Below are 21,519 nucleotides of genomic sequence, written 5' to 3'. Positions count from 1 at the left end.
TAAGGAGGAAACAGGAGGAGCAATCAGACGGCTGGACGAACAAGATGACGAGGACAAAGCCGGAGATGGATGAGTCGAAAGATACGCGATGCCATTGCAGCCACCCACCCCGGATACGGACTCCTTTTATACCATTCACATCGTTACTTGTTGGCAATATCAATTTGATCCAGTTGATTTACTGTCCAGTGTCACTTGTCTTTCCTGTGTTGCTCGTCCACATTGTGAATTTCATAGGGACAACCTAGCTTACTCTAGTCATGTTCCCTGCCCCTTCCCCCATATCTCGTTTCCTTTGCCTGTGGATACTTAATGAGAATGGAGTAGAGGGGAAAGGCTACCCCGGACTGAACCCAGCCTTGATCTGCGTATCGTTGGTGTACCCATAGCTCTGATAGCAAAACAGATAACAACTTGCTGTCCAGAGCATTTGTCTCGTCTTTCATTGGCCCATCTGCCCGCTTCTCCACGACCGAAGTACATTGCGGACGACTAACAACACGAACGGTCCACAGTACAGCGGCGGAAAGGAGTGCGGAGAATCCACCCCGGACAGCCGGATCGCAAAAACGGCCATCGTGTGGGAGAACTGCTGCGGAGGAGCCTCTGGGGCCATGAGCAACCCGATCCAGACTGTAGATCGTTGTCCAGACACATCAAAATCAAGGCCGTATTTCGTCCAGTTGCAATCATCACAACGGTTCATCGCGAAAGAAGCAGAAATCAACTCGGCATTTACGCCGGTACTTGCATAACAACAGAAACACACAGATAATCCGGGACGAGGTGATCTCTTTTATTGCACAAAACGGGTGATGGCAATTACGGCGTACATTCCACAACTGCGATCTACAAACACCGTTCATGCAAGGGAAGCGAAAGTGAGCGCCTGCTGCTGGGTTGGTCGGAAGGTCGCCTTTCCGAAGAAGAATTGAAAAGGAGAACCATACCAGGAGAATAAGAAACGAGAAAGGTGAACGACAGCCGAGGGTGAGCTAAACGAAAAGCCAACTTTGATCAGACCAACAAGACATCGACAAAAGCCGCTACCAGACTGGTTCGTTTCGCTTAGAAGGACGTTGGCAGAAAGTGTTGCCCTTTCTTGCCGTTTACCTCTGCCGTTCTGTGTGAATTGGGGTAACCCTAAAATAAAACCAAGAAATCCCCAACCAAACGCGTCCCGGCTCGTTCCAACCTCTGCAAACTGTGTCCATCGGATCGGGACCGTATCCGAAAGATTGACTGCGTTCCGGATCCATTTGACGTCGGCCGGCAAGGTTGTCGCCCCGATCCTCCATTCGTCCAACAGAGTGCAGGCTGTAGGAAGAAGGATTGAAGTGGATTCGCAGCGTCCCGCAAGCAGTGGGGAGCGCACAAAGCCACACCTGTCTGACACGGATCTCAAGACAAATGTAGGTTTCAATTGAAATCACAAAACATTACATTTTGCAGCGACTAGTACATTTGCATACAGGCCTCCGAGTACTGTCACTTCTTCAGTATTTTTTGGCTAAGCCAGAGCTCACTCCTTCTTTGGTGCTAGGCGCCGAATAAACTGTGAAAAGAGAGTTAGCAGTTAGGCTCAAGTCAAATTAGTGACAACAAAACGCACCCCAAGCGCTTACCTCTTGTGCTTCCTCGTCCGTTACTGTCGAGACCTCCGACTCTTTCACTGTGATCAGGCCCAGCCCCGATGTCCGGATCATCCACCACATGTCGAGCCGCGGCCCGCCCAGCTTCTCTGCGACCAGCTTGTCTTTGAGGTTGGTCAAGAACGTGTTGTAGATGGCTGGTTCCTCAAAACTGAGCAGCTCGTCCCGCATGACCCGCATGTTCTCGGCAGCACGGGCGTAGTGGATCTCGCCGGTGCTGCTGGCAATGAGCGCCTCCACAATCTGGCCCATCTGTTCGGTGAACCCCTCAATCTGCTTGACGCTGACTGTGCTCGCCAGGGCCTGCTTGTATTCGGGGATGGCGTTGTCGGGCGAAATCTTTCGCAGCTCATCGCCCTCCTTCTTGATGGTAGGACCGCCGCTGCCGCCGCCGCCGCCGCCCAACAGCGCGTCAATGTCCAAACCGGAGATTGGCTTGTTGTTTCTGGCGTCCCGTCCTGCGCGGCCCTTGGCTTTGGCCGGCACCTTCTTGACATCCGCGGCACGAATCAGAGCCTCGATTTGGGGCCGGGCGTTGCTGACAAGCTCTTTTGGCGGGTGGTCAAAACGCGTGACGAACTCGTTGTCCTGTTGAATGTAGGGCTCGTTGGGGTGGACTGCGCGGAAGCTGACAGCCTTGCTAACGCGGTAGATGATGGGCGAGTAGTTGTCGTCCAGGTCAGCATACTCGGCAGGTTGCCTATGGTTTTGGAACACGCACGGTTAGAAAATGAGAGGCCATTGAAATCAAGGGACAAAATCAGCGGCTTCCAATACATACCCGTCCTCGTCGGTACCAAACATGGAGATGTCCATGGCATCCACGTAATCGCTCATTGCCTGGTTGAGGTCATCCGTGGGCAGGAGTCGATGCTTTTTCAGAACGGCACCGGTCGCTGTGATGACCCGATCCAAGGGTGGGAACGGGTACGAGCGCACGTCTTCCGCAAAGGGCAGCGGGACATCGTAGAGGCAGACATGGTCCTTGGTGGCAGTGGGGAGGAGGAGCAGCATCTGAGGTTCTTTCATGTCCTTGGCGACAAACCGCGCAACCGCACATGTTTCCGTGTCGACCATGGCGTGGACGAGCGCCGAATAGGCAAGCTCGTCAGCCTCGCTGAATCGGCGCGGCAGAATGATGCAGCTCTCGCCCATGTTCAAGTATGGCTCGGCCTGTCGTGTCAGTTGTGATTGCTCTCCGTCTCAACCCCTTCCTCTCCTCTCCTCTTCAGGTTGTTTGCTTACATTGATGCGTGTGATGAACCCAACGATGGAAAAGTCCTTTTCCGTCTCGAGCTGCGTAATGTTGCGGTCCAGCTCGCCTATGTGCACAGCCGTCCTGCCGTATTCATACCCCTTTTCCAGGTCCTCAAACTTGACCTCGCGCTTGCCGCCAAGCCTCGTCTGGTCGTCCACAGTGTAGACGCGCTCGTTTCGGACAGCTGCAAAGTCGACATTGCCCATTTCGACGCCCTCCATTTCGTCCAGCGTGCGTGTCGACTGTGTCCCGCCTTCTGCTGACTCATCCCGTACAACAACGGTGGTCGCCGAGGGCGGGTGTGCAACCTTTGTCAAAAAGTACCGCTCAATGTTCACGCTCAGGGCGCTGTCGAACGTCTTCGGGTCGCCCAGTGTCAACGGCCCGTCGTATGTCTTGTACGGCCGGGTGGCCTTGACACTGGGCTTCTGAATCTCGTCAATTGCCTCGGCCAGGGTGCCAAAGACGCCATTGTTGCACTTTTCCGCCAGTGTGCGTAACAATATCTCGTTTGCCGCCTGTTCCACCATGCGTTAGCCATTGTCAAGGCACGGCGCGGAACGTCTAAATCTAGCGTCGCTTTCAAGGCCATAGTTGCTCTTGACGCACCTTTGTTTTCGACTTGTTTTCCTCCTTGAAGCCATACTCTGCGTCATCGAAGTCGACACCGCTGTCAGTGTTAGACGAATTACCTTGCAAGGTGTTTGATTTGTCTAGCGTCGCATTGCGGGCAAGATGGCTTACATGATGACAAGCTGGATACCCAGCTCGTTGATGCGGTGGGCGAGGTCGTCAAAATCGTCGCCGTCAATGCCTCCGCGGCCGTCCGTCACAAGCACAATCTTGCGGTTGAACTTGAGCCGCGCAGGTGCCGCTGCACTAATCATCTCTACGGCCACAATAATGGCCGAGACGGCGTCACCGTCTCTCGTTCTGCTGGCCTTGATCTTGGGGCCCAACGTGCGCAAGTTGGACAAGCTCATAGCATCGACCTCCTGCAGTACAGCAATGTTGTCGTAGCCGTCGTCGTCCTGTAGCGAGTTGCGGGTCTCGTCGGTGCGCAGACCAAGGACGCCAACCTTCCACGTTTTGCGGGACGCAGCCACCGTGGTGCAGACCTTGTCCCAGACGTAACGCATGGCCCAGTACAGATTCGACTCGCTACGGCCACCACGGGTCTCGCCCATCGTGCTGCCGAGGTCGACAATGTACACGGTAGCTTCCTTGTCTGCCATTGTGGTATTGTTTTGTGTCGATTTAGCGATTGGAAGAATCTCTGAACATCTTGCCAAGTCTCAACGATCCGGTCAAGTCTGTCGGGTCGAGGTCAACGGCGGCAGGCAGCTCCTCATATATGGGAGAGCTTGAACGAAACGTTAAAATGACGTTCAATTGGAGGTGGATCGAATGTGTTAAACAGGCAGCCACGGGTGTGGGGCGCGCCAGCATCGCCCAATGAGACGGCAAGAAGCACCCCAGCTCCCCTCCAATTCTGCATTTCACCAAGTCGCGAAAGCACGTGACTATCTCGCAGCAGAGACTCGGTGGGCCACAGCTATTAAGACCTTGACTTCTGCCCCATACTGAGCAATGAACCGCTAAGCTGGAGTGGCTTTCCAGGCCCCGCCTGCCCCGTCGTGGCTCCTAATCATCGATGACGGCTTTGAAACTTCACACGCATCACATTCTGACGACACTTTTTGAACCAGCAACACAATTCACCTTGACTTGCACCTATGTAGAGTGAGCAATTGGACATCACGATGCCGGAGACATCCATCTTGCTCAAGCCTGCGCCCTACCACGTGCTCTCGTGAGACATATCCCCTATCCTGGCTTTGAGTTTTGATCCTTGACAAAGCAAATGTGCTGACCCTTGCCGGTTAGTTATGGCACGTTGTTGGGGACGACCTTTTTCCATGTAAGAGATGCATCTCTTGGGTGTATCTGGCAAGCCACTTGCTAACAGCCTCCAGTCATTCGTCAATGGCGTCGTCCAGTTCAAGACTCTGCCCCGGCCTCAGTTTTCCGCCTTGCAGGCCAGGCTGTTCCCAATCTACTTTGGCATCCAGTCGGCCGTGCCGCTGGTTCTCGCCATCACGTACCCTGGCGGCGGTCCCAATCACGACTCTGCGGGCATCACGGGGCTGCTCCAGACCAGCAACCGCTGGGGTTTCCTCGTACCCATTGCCACCATTTGTGCGACCGGCCTTGTGAATTTGCTGGTGCTCCTGCCAGCTACCACAAAGGTCATGGCCGAGAGATATAGCCAGGGTGAGTATTGTACGGCAAGCAGATGTAATGAATTTGTGGGCATGGCCTCCTGCTAACCCACTGCAGAACGAAAAGATGGCAAGAAAAGCTACGACTCGGCTCCACACTCGCAAGAGATGCTGGCCCTCAACAAGAAGTTTGGCAAGCTGCACGGCATCTCGACGTTGTTGAACCTGACATCGTTCATCATGGCCGTCGTCTATGGTGTGGCCCTGTCCGGGCGCATTGTGTAAATTGGCGAGCCGTTTTGTGTAAAGGTTGGAAGGAGCTTGAGCAGTCGGGAGGACCGTAAGAGGAGCAAGTTCATTTGACTATTCTAGCATCGGCATAGCTTTATTTTCACATTCCTCGTGTTTGTTGTCTGTTTTGTCATTTATATTAATATGTACTTTTTTTTAAATTAATTTCTATCGTATTCCTTCACTGGAGTTTTGCTTTTAATCGCAATGGGTATAAAAAGTGACGTTCGTGTAATCGTTGTGGACGTCATAAGACGGCGGGTTTCTTAAGACTCAGCACATCTTGACGTCAATTAGGTTTGCGGCCACTGAAAAGCCGTGTGGCGGTCGTGTCCGCTGCACAAGAATATCCAACAGTGCATCCATTCTTCATCCATAAGAGTCTAGTGATGCATTGGCAAGCAAAGACCATGGGAGAAACGACGGCAGGATATGTCATGGCGTAGGGCCTCTGAGGGAGGCAGCCCCTTGAGGTGTTTAGGTTTTGAGGTTTCAGGTACGTCCAGAGAGAAGTTCTGTGCATTTCGGCAGACAGTCCTTATTCTCCTTTCTCAACCCGTCCGTTCAGCGAGTCGTCTTGGCCATGTCCAGCTGGGCACGGCGAAGCTCATCCTTGATGTCGTCGAAGCGCTTCTTGGACACAGCCGCAGACGTCGTCGTCTGGGCTACATCCCGGGCGTTCTTTTTCCAGTGGCCCAGAGACCACTTCAGCGGTTCACGGGCCAGGGCGGCGCCGACGTCAATGTCTCCCTCGGGCTTGGGGAAGCTGCGCTCGAGCGGGTCGCCGTTGAACTTCAGTCTCCGGGTCGGTGCCGGTGCCGGGGTGTTCTGGTTCCGGTTACAGCTGCTCTCCGAGGCCGAAACGGCCATAGGTACACCGCCAGCAGCCAGGGATGCCTTGAGCTTTTCGGACGACAAGAGAGATGGAAGGTCGGAGGTGCTCATGGATGTCGTGCTGGACGCATCAGAGCCGCGGCGGGACGGATCAGCCGACCACATGTCGTCGACATTTGATGCTCTCGACGACGAGGCGGACATGGACGGCGCCGTCAAGTCATTGCCGTCGTTGGTGGTGTTGTCGGCGGGCACGGTGGCCGCACCGTCCGGCATATTGTACAATGTCGTGCTCATAATAAGTGGAGTGCGTATGATGGCTGATAAATCTTGTATCTGACGAAGAATTGTGACGGCGGTCGTGGATGAGAGAAGAAGGAAATCGTCGAAGACAGAGAATAGAATAGCAGATAAGAAACAGAAGAAGAAAGGAAGGAAAAGAAAAAGGAGAGAATCTGTCGAGGGGAACGTTAATATATCGGCGGAAATGAACAGTATTTTTATCTCACACTAATAGGAGCTGGTGCTAGGCGAGAAAAACACATGGCAAAGATAGTCTAGGTCGAACTCTCGCTGTTTCGGGTTATTGGTCCGAATATCGTCAAGACAAAGTTCTTTGCAATGACAAATGCACCAAAACATGAGTCGTAACGGATATGAAAAGTTTGTAGGTGAAAGCGCGTGGAAATCTCGTGTCACTTCCAAAGAGAACAAAAACGAAAACAAATCGTGCGAATAGAGAGGCGAAAGCCCACAAAATGAACGAAATTTCACGTTTTGTGGAGGTGTGCCGCCAACGAGCCGGGCGGGCGCCAGGCGGCTGTTCCTGAAGCGGTACAGGTGCACGGCTGGAAAGACGGCCACACGGGGAGTGGGCGGTCTCAGGGTATTCATCACGAGCACAGTGCCGAGTCAAAAGGAGCGATGACATAAGGGGAAACGTATCCGTGAACGGGGCAAAATAAAATAAGGGTCTAGCGAAACTGATACCGCAAACGAAAGTCCGGCCGCTCTTTCCTGTTCGGCCGGTATGTAGAAGAAGCAACAGCGTCCTCGTGCGTTCCCAGTCCGTCGCTCTTTCCCTCCCTGGAATTGGTTCATCCTCACCACCATTACTCTGGTGCCTTTGTGTTCTTTCTTTTCGGACACGGTCCATTGACTTCAACTAGACTTTTGGCGCAGGCGAACAATGTACACAAAATTTCCAATGGCGAGTGGCGACACCTTCGACAAGGTGAGCGAAAACGACGCTAGTGCGGCTGTTCGGGCGCCAATGTCACCTCCGGGACACTACTCCGTGCGAATGCACAAAGGTCGCGGCAAGTGACATACCTCCATCACGACGCAGGCGCGACCAGTTAGCGCGGTACTGTGCTCGACGCCAACTCGGCAAGTATCTCGGCCCTCCACCTTCTGCCATATTCTACCCAATTCAAGGTCGGGGGTACTTTGTCGCGATGCCTCCGGGACACATCAGTCAGCAAAAACTGTGCCCGTAAGTCGGCCGCCATCGCCGACGACGCACGTACGGGCCTGATGGGATGCCGTCAGCAACTTTTTTAGCCACGTTTTCTCACGTTTTCTCTCCACAAGCATAGTATGACGCTGGAATTATGACGATGGTCGTAGAAGCTTCGTGGCAGCCAAGTGCAAAATAAGAAAGTCGTGTATTGGATCGTCTGAACGTACTGCCCGCGTCGTCCTCTGTGTGGCCTTGGCTAAACAAGGTATTTTGGGCAATATTAGTACAGTTGGCCCGGGAGGTATCGTAGGCACAGGCTCGCATATGCGCCGTCGATTCTCCATAGCTCCGTCCCCGGGTTTTCACGGGGTTAAAGCAAGGTATCCTAACGCCTCTCGCGCGTGCCGGCAATGATACCAATATTCTCCACGTGAAACCCGTTTGGCTTTTCGGCTCCCCTGCGTAGATCATCTCTTAGCGGCAGAGCGCGTGTTATAGCTGTAGCTGCCACTGGCCGTGGCCTCCTTCTCGGCCTCCTTCTCGGCCTGCTTCTTGGCCAGCTCGCTCGTGCGCAACACCTTGGCGGCAGGCGTCTTGAAGCCTACAACGCTCGTGGGCACAAACATGCCCACCTGCTTTTGGTACTCCCTGTAGCCCGGGTACTTGCCGCTCGTAATACGCTCCGTCAGCGCGGTCGAGCCTTGGAATAGCAGCACCAGCACCAGCGCGCCAATGCCCGCCCAACTGTACAGCGTGCCAGTCGCATAGCAGCTCCACTGGTAGAGCACGATCCAGACGGACTGCTCGGCCGCAAAGTTGGGGTGCCGGCTGTACGCCCACAGGCCCTCGGCAAGGAAGCCACGGTCCAGGGTAGATTTATCAAAGCCGGCGGGCACCTTGTCGGAGGCCCGGTACTTGTACTTGGCGGTCTGGTAGTCCCACTGCTGCTGGTCGGCGACGTACTCGAAAGCGACGATGCAAATCTCGACAGCGGCGAATGCTGCGTCAGCAAAGGTCAGGTCGCGCTCGATGGTGCCCGTCAGCAACAGCGTGTAGGCCGGTGCGGCAATAGCGAAGAGCAGGACGCTCTGGAAGAAGGCAATAAAGGTCAAGTTGAAGATGTGGAACAGCCATTTGGGGACGGCGTTCTTGACAATCTCCCTGGGGGAGGTGGACGGCAGGGGTCAGCACAGGTCCCATCATCTGCTATTCTGGAGAGGATATCTATCTCACCAGCGGTAGTCCTCGGAGCCAACGTCATAACCTCCTTTGCGCGCATAGTTGTAAGTCAGCCGAATCTGAGATGGTTAGCACGAGGGAAAAAAAGAACAACAACAATAGACTCAAATTGCACGCACACTCCAGATGGCACTAAAAAGCAGTGCCGCGTCCAAACGTCCGCTGTGTGCACCGGCCAGCCGTGACCACAGGTTGAAGTGTGCAATGTACACCGTCGGCAGCAAGCTCCAGCAACGATCGACCTGCGAGTAGTTGCGGTTGATCTCCGACACCACGAGGAACACGAACCCCAGGGCCAGGGATATGGCAAAACCAGACACCAGCGGGTTCGTTTCCACGTACAGCCGTGCCACGCTGCCCGAAGACAAGGCTGTGACGAAGTCGTCGGGCAAGCTGTAGAGCTGTTTGAGGAAGGGCTCGACCGTGCTGGTGTAGTCGGCGCACGCTTCAAGAGAGCGCACAATCGGGAGGGCCATGGTGGTAGAGGGAAGGTAGAGCTATGACAAGGGAAACCGACTTCCCTGGATTGTGTCCGGTGCTGTTAGATGGAGTAGTGTGTGAAATGAGTCGAGATATGCTCCCAGAATTGAATGACGTTTCAGAGGCACGGGCGCACCTGCCCGCATTTTAACATGTCGTACTCGTACTTCGTACCTTCCCCATATTTGGAGCTCTACCACGAGGTCCGCAGAAAAGTGGGTCCATGAGGAATCGATGGAGACCTCTTGGCCGATTTTGACGTCCGTCAACGAATACAGCGATCGCATCCAGCGACCACGTCCGCTGTAATTGCCCCCCAGGCCCCCCAATCCCGCTATACGGCGTTTGGCTCGATACCAATTACTCCGTTTGGCGAGTTGCATTGACACGCCCATCGACTGCGCAATTCCAAATGGCCCCTTTCCCACGCACAGAAACAGATATCAAACGGCGAGAACCACACAAGCAACGCCCCGGCCGGGACTTCCACCCATTGTCACGCGTCATAGCCTCGCAGCTGCGGTATGGTCTATCGCTGATTGAAAATTACTGTTGGCGGCGCCGCCGTTGCCCGGGGTTTATGTCACATTGAGACGCGTCTGGGTGACGAAGAAAACGTCGTGAGACTTTGTGGGCTGGGGATCACCATGACCAAGATTCTGTGTGTCGCCGAGAAGCCGTCCATTTCAAAGGCCGTAGCGGGTCATCTTTCTGGGGGCCATTACCAAACGGTAAGTGGCCAAAGTCGGGTGTTTCGTGCGCCTCACGCAAAGTACGTCTCTCTTACAATTTGAAATTTTACAATAACCAGCACAACACCCAGTCCAAGTACGTCAAAAACTATGGGTTCTCGTTCAACTTTGGCCCGCCGTACGGCGACTGCGAGGTCACCATGACCTGCGTGTCGGGCCACATGACCACAATGGAGTTCGGCCCCGAGGTCAAGGACTGGAAGTATCCGCCGCCGGACCGTCTCTTTTCGGCGCCCGTGCACACTGTCATCCCCGACGACAAGAAGGTCTTGGCGAACAACATCCAGCAGCAGGCCAAATACTGTCAGGTCTTGATTATCTGGACGGATTGCGATCTTGAGGGCGAGCACATTGGCCACGAGATCCGGGAAGCCGCCCGCAAAGGCAAGCCGTCGATCGAAGTCCGGCGAGCGCACTTCAGCAACATTGAGCGAGCGTATGTGACCCCTTCCGAGGGAGCGTGAGCCATTTTGGCGACGTGATGCAAACTACTAACTCTTACAGACACATTCTACGCGCGGCACAGAATCTTGTCGGGCTTGACGAGCGGCAGATCAATGCCGTGGCGGCACGCATGGAGCTGGACCTGCGCATTGGTTATGCCTTTACTCGGTATCTGACGAACAACCTGCGGACCCTCGGCGGGCCAATGTCACAGCTAACGCTGAGCTATGGTATGATCAAACGAGTTGTCTCAGCGAAGCCAATTTATCAACAATGAACAGCTAACGGTCATCCAGGCTCATGTCAGTTCCCGACACTGGGCTTCGTCGTGGACAACTACTTTCGGGTCAAAAATTTTGTGCCCGAGCCCTTTTGGAGCATCAACGTGAAGCACACCAAGGGCCGGTACACGGCCAGTTTTTCGTGGGCGCGCGGCCATCTCTTTGACCGTGCCTGCACCGTCATCCTGTACGAGCGCTGCCTCGCCGCTCAGAAGGCCGAGGTCGTCAAGGTCCAGGAGAAGCCCACCAAGCGATGGCGTCCACTGCCCCTGACCACCGTGACGCTTCAAAGCATGGCCACTCGCTTCCTGCGCATGACGGGCCAGCAGGTCATGACGATTGCCGAGGGCCTCTACAACAAGGGCTTCATCAGCTACCCACGTACCGAGACGGACCGTTTCGACAAAGGCATGAATCTCCAGGCACTCGTCCAGAAGCAGGCACAGGACGCAACAGGGCGCTGGGGGCCGTTTGCGCAAGACCTCCTCCACAACAACAAGTTTCTCTGGCCGCGCGCTGGCCCTCACGATGATAAAGCTCATCCGCCCATCCACCCCATTACGTACGCCGCGCCCAGCGTGCTCAACAATGAAGAAGGCCGGCTCTACGAGCTTGTTGTGCGGCGGTTCCTGGCCTGCTGCGCCGACGACGCCAAGGGCATGGCGACCGACGTCGAGATTGCGTACGGTCCCGAGCGGTTCCGTGCCAAGGGCGTCCACGTGCTGGAGCGCAACTTTTTGGATGTCTATCCCTACGAAAACTGGACCGACACGGCCCAGCTGCCGGCTTTCACGGTCGGCGAGCGGTTCGAGCCGACCGAGGCCTTGATGACACAGGGCAAGACGTCGGCACCAGGCTACCTGACAGAGGCCGACCTCATTGCTCTCATGGACGCCAACGGCATCGGCACGGACGCGACCATGGCCGAGCACATCCAAAAAATTCAAGACCGCGAGTATGCACGGGTTGTGGAGCAGTCTGGACAGCAAAGCAACAACGCGGCCGGTGGCGACGACAATGACGACGAATCCGGCGGCGGCCGGGGCGGTCGTGGTGGCCGCGGCGGTCGTGGAGGCCGAGGCGGCGGCAGTGCCCGCGGCGGTCGTGGCGGCGGGCGGGGTGGCCAGCGAGTGTTTGTGCCGACGCAGCTGGGCGTCGCACTCATCCAGGGATTTGACCGCATGAACTTTGAGACAAGTCTGGGCAAGCCCTTTTTGCGCAAGGAGATGGAGCTGCAGATGAAGGCCATTTGCGAAGGTCGCACCACGCGGAACGCCGTGCTGCAAGAGAGCCTGCGGCAGTACCGCCAAGTATACGAGCAGTCGTCGGAACGACTCGACGTCCTGAAAGCCGTAAGTCCCCGGCCTATCCCCCTCTCTTTACTGCCTCCCGCTTTCCAAGACAAACGTTGCCTGACGACTTGGTGCTCCTTAATTTTATTTTAAATATATACAGTCCTGTAGGCAGTACATCTTCAACAACGGCGGCACCTCCACGACCGCTCGATAGGATGGGACATGGGCTGTGTGACATTTTACAAACACGTACAGGCTCCACAGGGTCTGTCACCAAAGCTACCTTAGGCCTTACGAAATCTCATTGTCACTTCGAAACGAAGGTCCAACAAGCATCCACAAGCATGTATAATCTGTGACCTGACCACCAATGCAGCCACCAAGCAGAATGTCTTCCATGTCTTGCTTGGTCTGGAGTCCCTCTTCGGACAATCAGGTTTGCGCCTTTTTTGTCCATCCTTTCAAGGCGGCAAACCTTGATTGTCGAAAACATTAGGCATGTCCTCCCATTGATGCCGATCATCGAATTGACGGTGCGGCAATTCTGTTATTTGTCGCAGTCAGTGGGTTACCTATCGTCGCTCCATCGCTTCATATGTTGCTCCCGCCGAGGACCGGTCTTAACATGGTACAGTTTGTACAAGAGGAGGACAATTGTATCATGTCACGTCTGTTTATGCAGCCTACATGAATGGCATATATATGCGAGGTAGAGCAAGGGGCCTCGAAGGCCAGGGAAAGAACATATCCACCATTAACAAACCTGCACGACGATACAATTCGTATCCACGTTGACGCTACATTACGAGGCACGGCATATAACGTACTTCCGAAAAAGTGCCACACTACAATGTACAGCTCATGTTGCGAAAGAGGGGCAGGCAGTACAGGATGCATGTGGGACTCGTGGGAGGAGACAAGAGGGGACAAGAGTGGCATGAGAGGGGAATCGTTGGGAGGAGGTCGGTCGGCAAAACGACGGAGGGCAGCTTTCGGGTTGCAACGGGGCGTGCACATTGCAAGCATCAGAATGACGGGGTTGAGATTGACGGACAACAAACCAGGGACAGAGACGAAAGTGGTTCTGGCGAAACATGTATGGAAAAAAGAAGGACGAGCAATGGGAGCAAGACGGCTCAGGCCTTGTGGTTCGTCGGTTGGTTGGCACAGGGGGATCCAGCGCCTCGCGGAAAATCATCTATTGTCGTGACCTCTGTATCCAGACAACTCGCCAAGATTACGGGCTGGGTAAAAAGTCAAGAGGAATTATTCAAGGGGGTAAAATATTGTGCGAGAAAATCGAAAGTTTTGTTTTGTGCGTCACAATGTCACGATTCTCAATGGGTTTTTTCGAGAAAAAAAAAGACAAAAGGAAAATGACCACATGAAGGACGCCCACGGGATGAGGTCAATGGTAGTTGTCGTTTTCGTAACAACACTAAGAAACCCCGACTTACACATCCCGCGCGACAGGGCAAGGCAAGAGGCACAACAAGAAAACGCCATGACATAATGACAAGAGGCCGCGGATGGGCTCTCGTCGCTGCATCGCACAACGTGGGAAAAGCAGACTGGATGAACGGGATGCCGCGAAAACTGCAATCCAAGCTCTAGGCCCCTCTTGTTTCCAGGGCGGCATGCTACGGAAGGGCGGGGCAAAGAGGGGCGTGTAGCTAAAGGTTGTGCGCCGCACGATGCCGCGCTGTGAGATGGTGACGAAATCGAACTTCCAGTTCTGATGAAATTACTGTGTAGAAACGTCTTGTGAGTGCCCAAAGAGCGACAGTTTGCGACAGTGTAGCTTTGCGTTCCGGGTGGCTGCAGTGGTGCGGACGGGGTCAGCTGCCCGCGGAAGGAGCCAATGAGCAGCAGGCGCGAGCCCAACGTGATTGGCCCGAGATCGAGGGCGCAAAGGCGAGGTCGGGAAGGGACAAAGGAAGGAACGCCGGTTACGGTTGGATCAAGAAGGAACACCCGAGGTCAGAGTCATACTACGATGAGAGGCTGCTGGTGTCAAAGACATGTCGTAAAATAGCCAGAAAAAGGATAGATCAAATTGCAAAGGACAAAAGAAAGCCAGGCTCAGTAACAACGTCGTGTGTTGTCCTGATAAGCGCATATCATTCAATTGTATGTTCATCCAGGAAGGGCAGCCAACCCCGACAACAATGGAAGGCGCAGGACCCACACGTCTTGCCCAACAGTCGTCACCCCTCACTGATGATTTTGGGCGCGTCGGTTCGTGGCCCCTCGTGTTATGAGATAGGGCACACTCTTTACTCCCTCATCCGTATCAGGGCTCGCTCGTATCAGCTCTGGTCCCGTAATTTTTACGGCCGGAAGGCCGCACGGTAACTTACGAGACGTAAAGCTGGCGACATCGGATCAGACAGGTCTTTCCACTGCTTGTATTTGGAAAGGCCGTCAGTGACGAACACCGTGAAGACAATACAGCCGTGTGTCCTGCTCTGCTCGTTGTGAGTCAGTCGAACAGAGGCATTGCCGGTAAAATGCTAGACACGTGTGTCCAGCCCCAGTACGCAGCGCGTCAGAGTCGCAAGCCACAAGCCTGTCTAAGCTGGACGTCTGAAAGTGCGTGCATTTTTGGACCCACACTCTACCCCCGGGCGAATAAGCAGATAATAATAGCCAAAAGAGGAAGTTTGCGCACGCCTTGGCCAGGCAATGTAGACACAGCAACAAGACACTTTGCTCCTTTTATTGGATTCCATCGCTATTGCCCTCTCCATCCTCTCTCCTAACGACAAGCGAGATGAGGGAATTCAGGAACGTCTGCTGCGTGCCCAGACAACAGTTGCCTCTTCCAGTTCAGGTTGCAATTTTCCCATTTCTCTGTCTGTCTTCATTTTGTGCGCCTGGTTTTTTATCCAACAACACGGAGTCGTGTTTTGTGGTCCCGTTGCTAGCAAGTCACTACGAATAACGCGTCGAGATAACAGAGCCACTCCCAATTTAACAGACCTCGCATTCACACAATGTTGACAAACCGCGCGTTCCAAATGGCGTGTGGCGCACAAAAAAAAAAAAAAAAAAAAAAAAAACGAAGACCAAGTACAAATCGACCGACCAGGACGCAAAGGAGTCGTTCCAAGAAAACTAGAAAATGACAGTCCCCATGTCGTCGCGAAAGTCTTATCAGGTGCCCATTTTAGGTTCCTTCTTTGCCTCGCTTCACTCTGGGGAAGGGGGGCGCGTGGAGAACTGGGAGCCTCGTCGAGGAGACACTGGCGCCGCATCGCCAGCGAAGTTTTGCCCAGGTGGTTGCGCTAGAAAATAGGGAGGAAGAACAATCTTACAGGCATCAGGGAGTCCGGCTGTTGAGATCGAATTAGCAGTGCCTATCGACCCATCCCAGCTTACAGTGCGTGACCAGCGAGCGACCGCAAAAGTGATAGCGCACAAGGGGCGTCGTCATACAAAATGCACACAAGCTAGACGTGCCTCGCTAACAGCCAGAGGACCTCCCTAGGTATCTGTAGACTTGCTCCTGCCTTGCACTCAATGTAGCGATGGGCTGTCATATCCGCTTCCGGTTTCACCCCCCTCTCGTCGTGGTCTCTTTGCTTTCATCAGGCCGCTCTTAACCACACACCCCTGCCCTTCCATTGCTTTTCGCCTGGCTTTTCGCCTTCGCGAGGCCTTTTGGCACTGGAACGAGCCCGTCAACCCCCCAGTCTGCGTTGTCAGGTTGTGTTCCTTGCGCCAGACAAACCAGCCAAACAGCGCACGTACCACACACACACACACACTTGGTCGCTCTTTCTCGCAGGCGCAAACATTCGCAATGGGAAAGCGCGGACCACAGCCCCAGTCACAGGCCCGATGTTGTTGCCCCCTTCTTAACTGGTGATATCCGCACCCTCTATTCTGGGCTTCTGCCCTCTCCTTTCCTCTTTTCTTTTCTCTCTCCAAAGCAATCAAGAACAACACAAACAACATCGAACGTTTCATCCATCGAGAGTCATCTCCTTGTCACAGTCTGATAGTCGCATATCGGTTCCCCTGCCCATTCGCCACGCATTTTCTCTACCTTTGCCACTGCAAGCTACTTGTCTGCCGCCGTGTTATTTGCCCCGGCTTCGGATTTTATCGTTTCCTGTGAGTGACTCAACGCTACGACGCGCGCACCGCGTTATATCATCACCAGTTGCCCCCATCCGTCGCGACGTCTCCCTTGTCGCAGCCTTGCAGCAGTTGCATATCAGGCACTCTTACTCGGCGTCCCTTATTTTCTTGTTCCGTCTTTCTGCCTTTTCCCCCTCGCGTCTCTGTCTTATCAGCTGGACGTGCCTCCACCGTTTCATCAGTGACTAACACGCATCGCGCGTCTCAGTCTAGAAACGGTTTTCAATACACGACACCCAACACAACTACACGGCCCACGGCACAGTCGGCACATCGCTCGACGAACACGCAGAGCTTCTTGCATCAACCATTGCCTTCCAAAGGAAAAGAGAAAGCGCAAAGCAACTCGCAATCATGGCAGCTGCAACCGAACGCGACATCCAAGCGACCTCCCGCCGAGACTCCTTCACTGGTGTAGCGGCCCGGAGTGTCCCTGTGACTCGAACCCATCCCCACCCCCTTCCTACTCCTCCCAACTCCATATCACCAGCGCTGCCGCCGCACGGGCTCAAGGCCCAGTTGCAGAAGGCGGCCAAGCTGGAGCCGATCGACTCCGACCTGGACTTGCATGATCTCAGCGACGATTATGGCTCACCCGCCGCCGCCCACCGCGGAGGCGTCGCTGCCCTTGCTGCTGCGGCAGCTGCGGCAGAGACGACTGCGGACGGCTACGGGTCGCCGCCTTTTGAGTCGACCGATGCGATCTCGCCGGCCATGCTGGCCAAGTTTCACCTGCCCGAGATTTTGCTGAACCATGGCCCCCTGGCCATTCGATATATCATCGGACACCTTACGGCTTCAGTGCCCGGGTTCTCCTTCATACCACCAGCAAAGTCTCGGAGATTGGTCGTCGCGGCGTTGGAAGGACGAGGAAATGGGGCAGACGGCGGGATGGGTGGACTGGAGGGCGACGTGGAGTTCCAGAAGGTGAGCTGGGGAGTCTGGGGAGCCAGACGGGTTGGTGGTGGTGCCAGGCAGCTGGCCTGGACACCAGCGGCCCACGGTTCACTCGGTATCCCCATCGCCGGCGGAAGTGGAGGTGGGAGTGGAGGAGGCCTCGGTGTGGACCGGCTGCGGCAACACACCGAAGGGTCTGGCGCCCTTTACCGGGATCCAGACCTTAAAAACAACAACATCCGGAACATGAACGTGGCGGAGGACGAGGCCGACAGAATGTCCATGGACGACGATGACGGCCCTGCCTCGGCGTCGTGTTCCGAAGCCCCGGACGAAGACATGATGATGGACGACGACCCAGAAAATCTCACAGACGACGAAGATTGGGGCGCCGTTGGAGCTGCTGCCCTTCGTGCAGAATCCTATTCCAACTCTGCCGCCGCGGGTCGGTTCGGCAGTCCCGTTTTCATGTCTTCACGCCCGTACGGCTCTTTCAGCAAATTTGGCACCGCAGGCAGCAGGCACTTCTCCTTCAGTGCCAGCGCGCGGGCAACCAGCCCCCAAGTACAAAATGCCCTGGCGGCGACGGGCTTCAGTCCCTTCCAGGGTGCCTCGGACGAACAAGAGCTTGAGGCCATTGAAGGCCTTCTTCGTCTTGGGTCTGTATAGTATACTATTGCATAGGACGGCGTTTTTCTTCTTTTACTTCTTTTTAATGGTGGCATCGCGTTGGTGGGCGAGTTTTCTTACGGTTTTTTTTCTCTCTTCCTCTCACATTTTTCCTCCCATATTCACTCTCATGACACCTCATCTCTTTCCTTCCCGCCTCTACTTCTCGCCTATACTCGTGACTTTTCACAAACCTTTTTCATCATAGGTTTTGGGCTTTCGCTTTTTTTTTTGGTGTCGGGATATTTCATGGTCTCTCACTTAGAGAAACGTTTATGAACAACGCGTTATGGGGAAAGGATGCATGGATTTCGCCAAAAGATTTGGCAAGTAGGATACAGACAATCACGACAACACGAAGACGAAGAAAGACAACTAAAACGAACCATCCAAGGACTGGCGCACTTCAAACGAACATTCTCCCGCTTTGCAATTTTGGAGTTTCCCGTGAGAACCTCCGGATACTACGGAAAGTCGGCCCCTTTGATACGGCATGCACGTCATACTCTTAGGACAGCTGGAGCAACCCAAGCCTTGCTAGATTGACACGCCATACTTGGAAAGCAGGTCCAATCTGCTCACGGTTCTTCGTTTTTGGTCTTGTTGGACTCGGTGTGGTCTGTATCCTTCTAGACTCTCTTCACTTCACTGGTTCTATTCTCAGCGACATTTTTGTGTGGGTACACATACCCGGCACATCTAGCACGACACAACTCAGTATATACCCCCTTCTAAAAAATCAACTATCTTCATATCAACTTATCGCAACATCACAAGGTGAACCTCCTCAGCAACTTCAACACACGGGAGATTCGATACACTGTGCTTTATTGATTGGATTGGATCGAACTGCCATGCACATGATGTGATACCAACCTGCGGCCATTCTTGCAGAATATCAGAAAACTGCATCTGCCATACAGACCTGGGGGAGTATATTTGGCCGAGTCTCACAATGTCACTAACGCCCCTAACGCACCTAACGGGCAGGGTGATAATTATGGCTTCAGGTCTATTGCATTGGACAGGGTTTTTTGTTTATTTTTAACCATTTTTGGGCGGCGGCATTGTCCAAACGACTCATGAAAGTTGGAAAAAGCTTGGATGTTCTGTATTTTATATATTTCCTGTTTGGAAACCAGATCGCCAGCTGCTCGGAGGCATCAAGGCAACTGCCTGGTGTCTTGTTATACCTTTCTCCTTTCGGAAGAAAGGCCCGTCAGCATCAAAAACAAATGGAACTGCCGTTGCCGCCCGAAACTGTATTTCTCTTGGCTAGGCTGTGACTTGCAATTTGCATGTGTTCTTTTGTTTTTTGTTTTGTTTTTGTTTTTGTTTTTTTTTTAAAAAAAAAAAGCGTGTTTCGATACGGCATTTGCGAGTCGATTAGCCAAGAGCACTGCGAATTGGGTAGTCCTCCATGAACCCAGTGGACAGTCATACGAGAAACAGAATGCCGGGGCGGTGTTCTCACGACTCACGTAAGGCGTGATAAGCTGACATACAACACCTGCCCTACGAAATATAGAGGAAATAGAATAAGTGCCCATTTGTTTTATCATCCGGACGGGACAAAAAAAGGCTGAGGCGATTTGGGAAGCCCCAGACGATCGCCAAACATAGCCTGACTCTTGGGCAACGGGGACCAAGGTGCCCAGGCTTGGTTCCCACGGCTTGAATGAATTAGAGAGCAATGGAAAATAGATAGAAAAAGTACCGAAATCATGGGAAATTAAATCCAAAAAGTAGCAAAAGCTCGCACACCTCGTATTTTCGACTTAAGCTCAAAATACTCTTCTTACCTCTCAAGTGGAAATATATTCTATGACGGCCGATAACGCCCAAGATGCTCGGAACACATGTACCACATGTAGGGTCAAGACAAAACACAGGCGCAAAGCAAGTCAGGGTACAACAGTACTGTACCTCGCAGGCCGGGGAGTTGACAAGAGTAAACGAGAAAACGAGGAGAGGCTCAAGGGCCAAGACAACGTGTGAGAATTGTGGGAAAATGCCAAGGCGCCCACAAGAGGCCAAGAGAGCCAAGGATTCAGGGAAGCGCATGTCATCTACGGGAGCACTCTCGGAGTACGGAGTACAGACTAGAAAGTCTTGGGGCTCTGGGCACGGGACGGGGTTGGGGGAGCGTGTGCCAGGACGGAAGGAGAAGCGAGTTATGTTCCTAGGAGGAGACTAAAGGACTAAAGGCTGTCCGGGGGTGGGCTGTGAAGTCTTGGTATTGCGATGCCAAAAGAAGAAGGGGAAACTGCATGTCGAGTAGTCGGTAAAGCGCAGCAGGATCAGATTTATCGAGTTCCAAAGCAAACGGAGTCCAGCCGTTTTGTTCATTCTCGCGCTGGCACGTTTTTGATTACATCGGAGGCTCGGCAGGGCGTTGGGGCGAATGGCGAATGGCAAATGGCAAATCAAGAACCAGACACCGGCAGATGACGACAAATTGGCCACAGGACTGTGTGACTTGCAAAATGGACAAGCCAACGTGATACGCACCTGGGACCTAAGAAACGTCTTGGAGGATTTGTTGTTAGCGGCAAACGTCCCAGCGGCGCCTACGACAGGCGACAGAGCAAAGGGGTACGAATTACGTCCATATCGTCGTACTACTTTCCCCCCTTCGCCGAGACGGCACATTCCAATCCACAGCAAAGAGCACACCACGCGACATTTCGTGGCTGCTTCTCTCACACGACTACTCGGCTCATTCGTAGCCAATGCAGGCAGTTCCAAGGCAAGCACCGTTCCGAACGGATGCAGACGCAGGCTGCCAGGGTGTGCCAGAGGGCTGGATGCAGTCGTAACGGCGCCCAGGATTCTCGTGGAGCGCACATTGTGTGAGAGTCTGGAACACGCGGAAAAAGAGGGCCGTTGTTGGACATGGAATACAAAGAAGGGGAGCGGGACGCCCACAAAAGGCTTGTCACGACACTAATCCAGCCCGACTGGCGAGAGGAAGGCGCCCCTTGGTGGAGCAATGCCAAGACTTTCATCGAGACGCCAAGCCTTTACTAATGCTTGGCGTGTCTTGGCATTCATGTCGCGAGGCTGTAAGATACCTATTTTATTATAATATTTTGGTGTCATATTAGGTATTTCTCTTTCCGTCTACTTGCCAATGAAGGCTTTCTACAACCCAGCCAATGACAGCGCAAGCCAAGAATCCGAGCCCCCGACATGCCAAGGCCGCCAAGACCTCGCCAAGACCAAATAACGAACACAGGGAAAAATAACACTGGCGAAAAGAGGGAGATGGGCACCTCGCATGCGCAAAAAGACCTGGAAGCCGTAGGAAAGAAATGAGAACATAAAGAACATCGTCTGCAAAAGAATAGAAAAGAAACATTCGGCGCCCTCTTCCGGTTCTTCTCGTTTTCCTGCTTCCTTCTTCCTCTCCTTCCTTTATACGTATCCGCTACTTTTCGCAGACACCAAGACGTCACGATTAGGAAAGTGCAAGAGTCCTACGCCGTTACACCTGCACCTGCCTGGTCTAGAACCGCAGCCACGCTTTTTATCGCCGCTGGGTTCACTCACTGCGCTCACAGCCATATTTTATCAGTCGGTCGACAAAACGAGCAC

At 53.8% G+C, this 21,519-nt stretch overlaps 6 protein-coding genes across 6 annotated transcripts; 3 read left to right on the top strand and 3 right to left on the bottom strand.

The window, feature by feature from the left end:
* Positions 1-1,522: 1,522 nt before the first annotated feature.
* Positions 1,523-4,145, bottom strand: SPBR_02356 (ATP-dependent DNA helicase 2 subunit 2; the record flags this gene model as incomplete). The annotated part of the gene is made up of 6 exons (XM_040760659.1): positions 1,523-1,555; positions 1,626-2,352; positions 2,434-2,825; positions 2,898-3,428; positions 3,520-3,580; positions 3,655-4,145. The coding sequence occupies 6 exons, from the start codon at positions 4,143-4,145 to the stop codon at positions 1,523-1,525; spliced, it is 2,235 nt and encodes a 744-aa protein (XP_040620213.1).
* Positions 4,146-4,673: 528 nt separating this feature from the next.
* On the top strand, positions 4,674-5,417 carry SPBR_03197 (uncharacterized protein; the record flags this gene model as incomplete). Its single annotated transcript, XM_040761500.1, has 4 exons — positions 4,674-4,723; positions 4,798-4,831; positions 4,887-5,184; positions 5,251-5,417. 4 exons carry the CDS (start codon positions 4,674-4,676, stop codon positions 5,415-5,417), a joined length of 549 nt encoding a protein of 182 aa, XP_040620212.1.
* Positions 5,418-5,987: 570 nt separating this feature from the next.
* On the bottom strand, positions 5,988-6,533 carry SPBR_03288 (uncharacterized protein; the record flags this gene model as incomplete). Its single annotated transcript, XM_040761591.1, has 1 exon — positions 5,988-6,533. The coding sequence occupies one exon, from the start codon at positions 6,531-6,533 to the stop codon at positions 5,988-5,990; it is 546 nt and encodes a 181-aa protein (XP_040620211.1).
* A 1,653-nt stretch (positions 6,534-8,186) lies between these two features.
* Positions 8,187-9,434, bottom strand: SPBR_02885 (uncharacterized protein; the record flags this gene model as incomplete). Its single annotated transcript, XM_040761188.1, has 3 exons — positions 8,187-8,880; positions 8,953-9,017; positions 9,078-9,434. The coding sequence occupies 3 exons, from the start codon at positions 9,432-9,434 to the stop codon at positions 8,187-8,189; spliced, it is 1,116 nt and encodes a 371-aa protein (XP_040620210.1).
* A 651-nt stretch (positions 9,435-10,085) lies between these two features.
* Positions 10,086-12,424, top strand: SPBR_02414 (DNA topoisomerase III; the record flags this gene model as incomplete). Its single annotated transcript, XM_040760717.1, has 5 exons — positions 10,086-10,169; positions 10,262-10,626; positions 10,695-10,864; positions 10,931-12,267; positions 12,383-12,424. The coding sequence occupies 5 exons, from the start codon at positions 10,086-10,088 to the stop codon at positions 12,422-12,424; spliced, it is 1,998 nt and encodes a 665-aa protein (XP_040620209.1).
* A 4,286-nt stretch (positions 12,425-16,710) lies between these two features.
* SPBR_02912 (uncharacterized protein) lies at positions 16,711-17,922 on the top strand (the record flags this gene model as incomplete). The annotated part of the gene is made up of 1 exon (XM_040761215.1): positions 16,711-17,922. The coding sequence occupies one exon, from the start codon at positions 16,711-16,713 to the stop codon at positions 17,920-17,922; it is 1,212 nt and encodes a 403-aa protein (XP_040620208.1).
* Between the last annotated feature and the right edge of the window lie 3,597 nt (positions 17,923-21,519).

The sequence above is a fragment of the Sporothrix brasiliensis genome (assembly GCF_000820605.1).
Source record: "Sporothrix brasiliensis 5110 chromosome Unknown Cont17, whole genome shotgun sequence".
Classification (NCBI taxonomy): domain Eukaryota; kingdom Fungi; phylum Ascomycota; class Sordariomycetes; order Ophiostomatales; family Ophiostomataceae; genus Sporothrix; species Sporothrix brasiliensis.
Note: the sequence above shows the minus strand (reverse complement) of the source record. Positions and strands in the feature narration are given on the sequence as shown.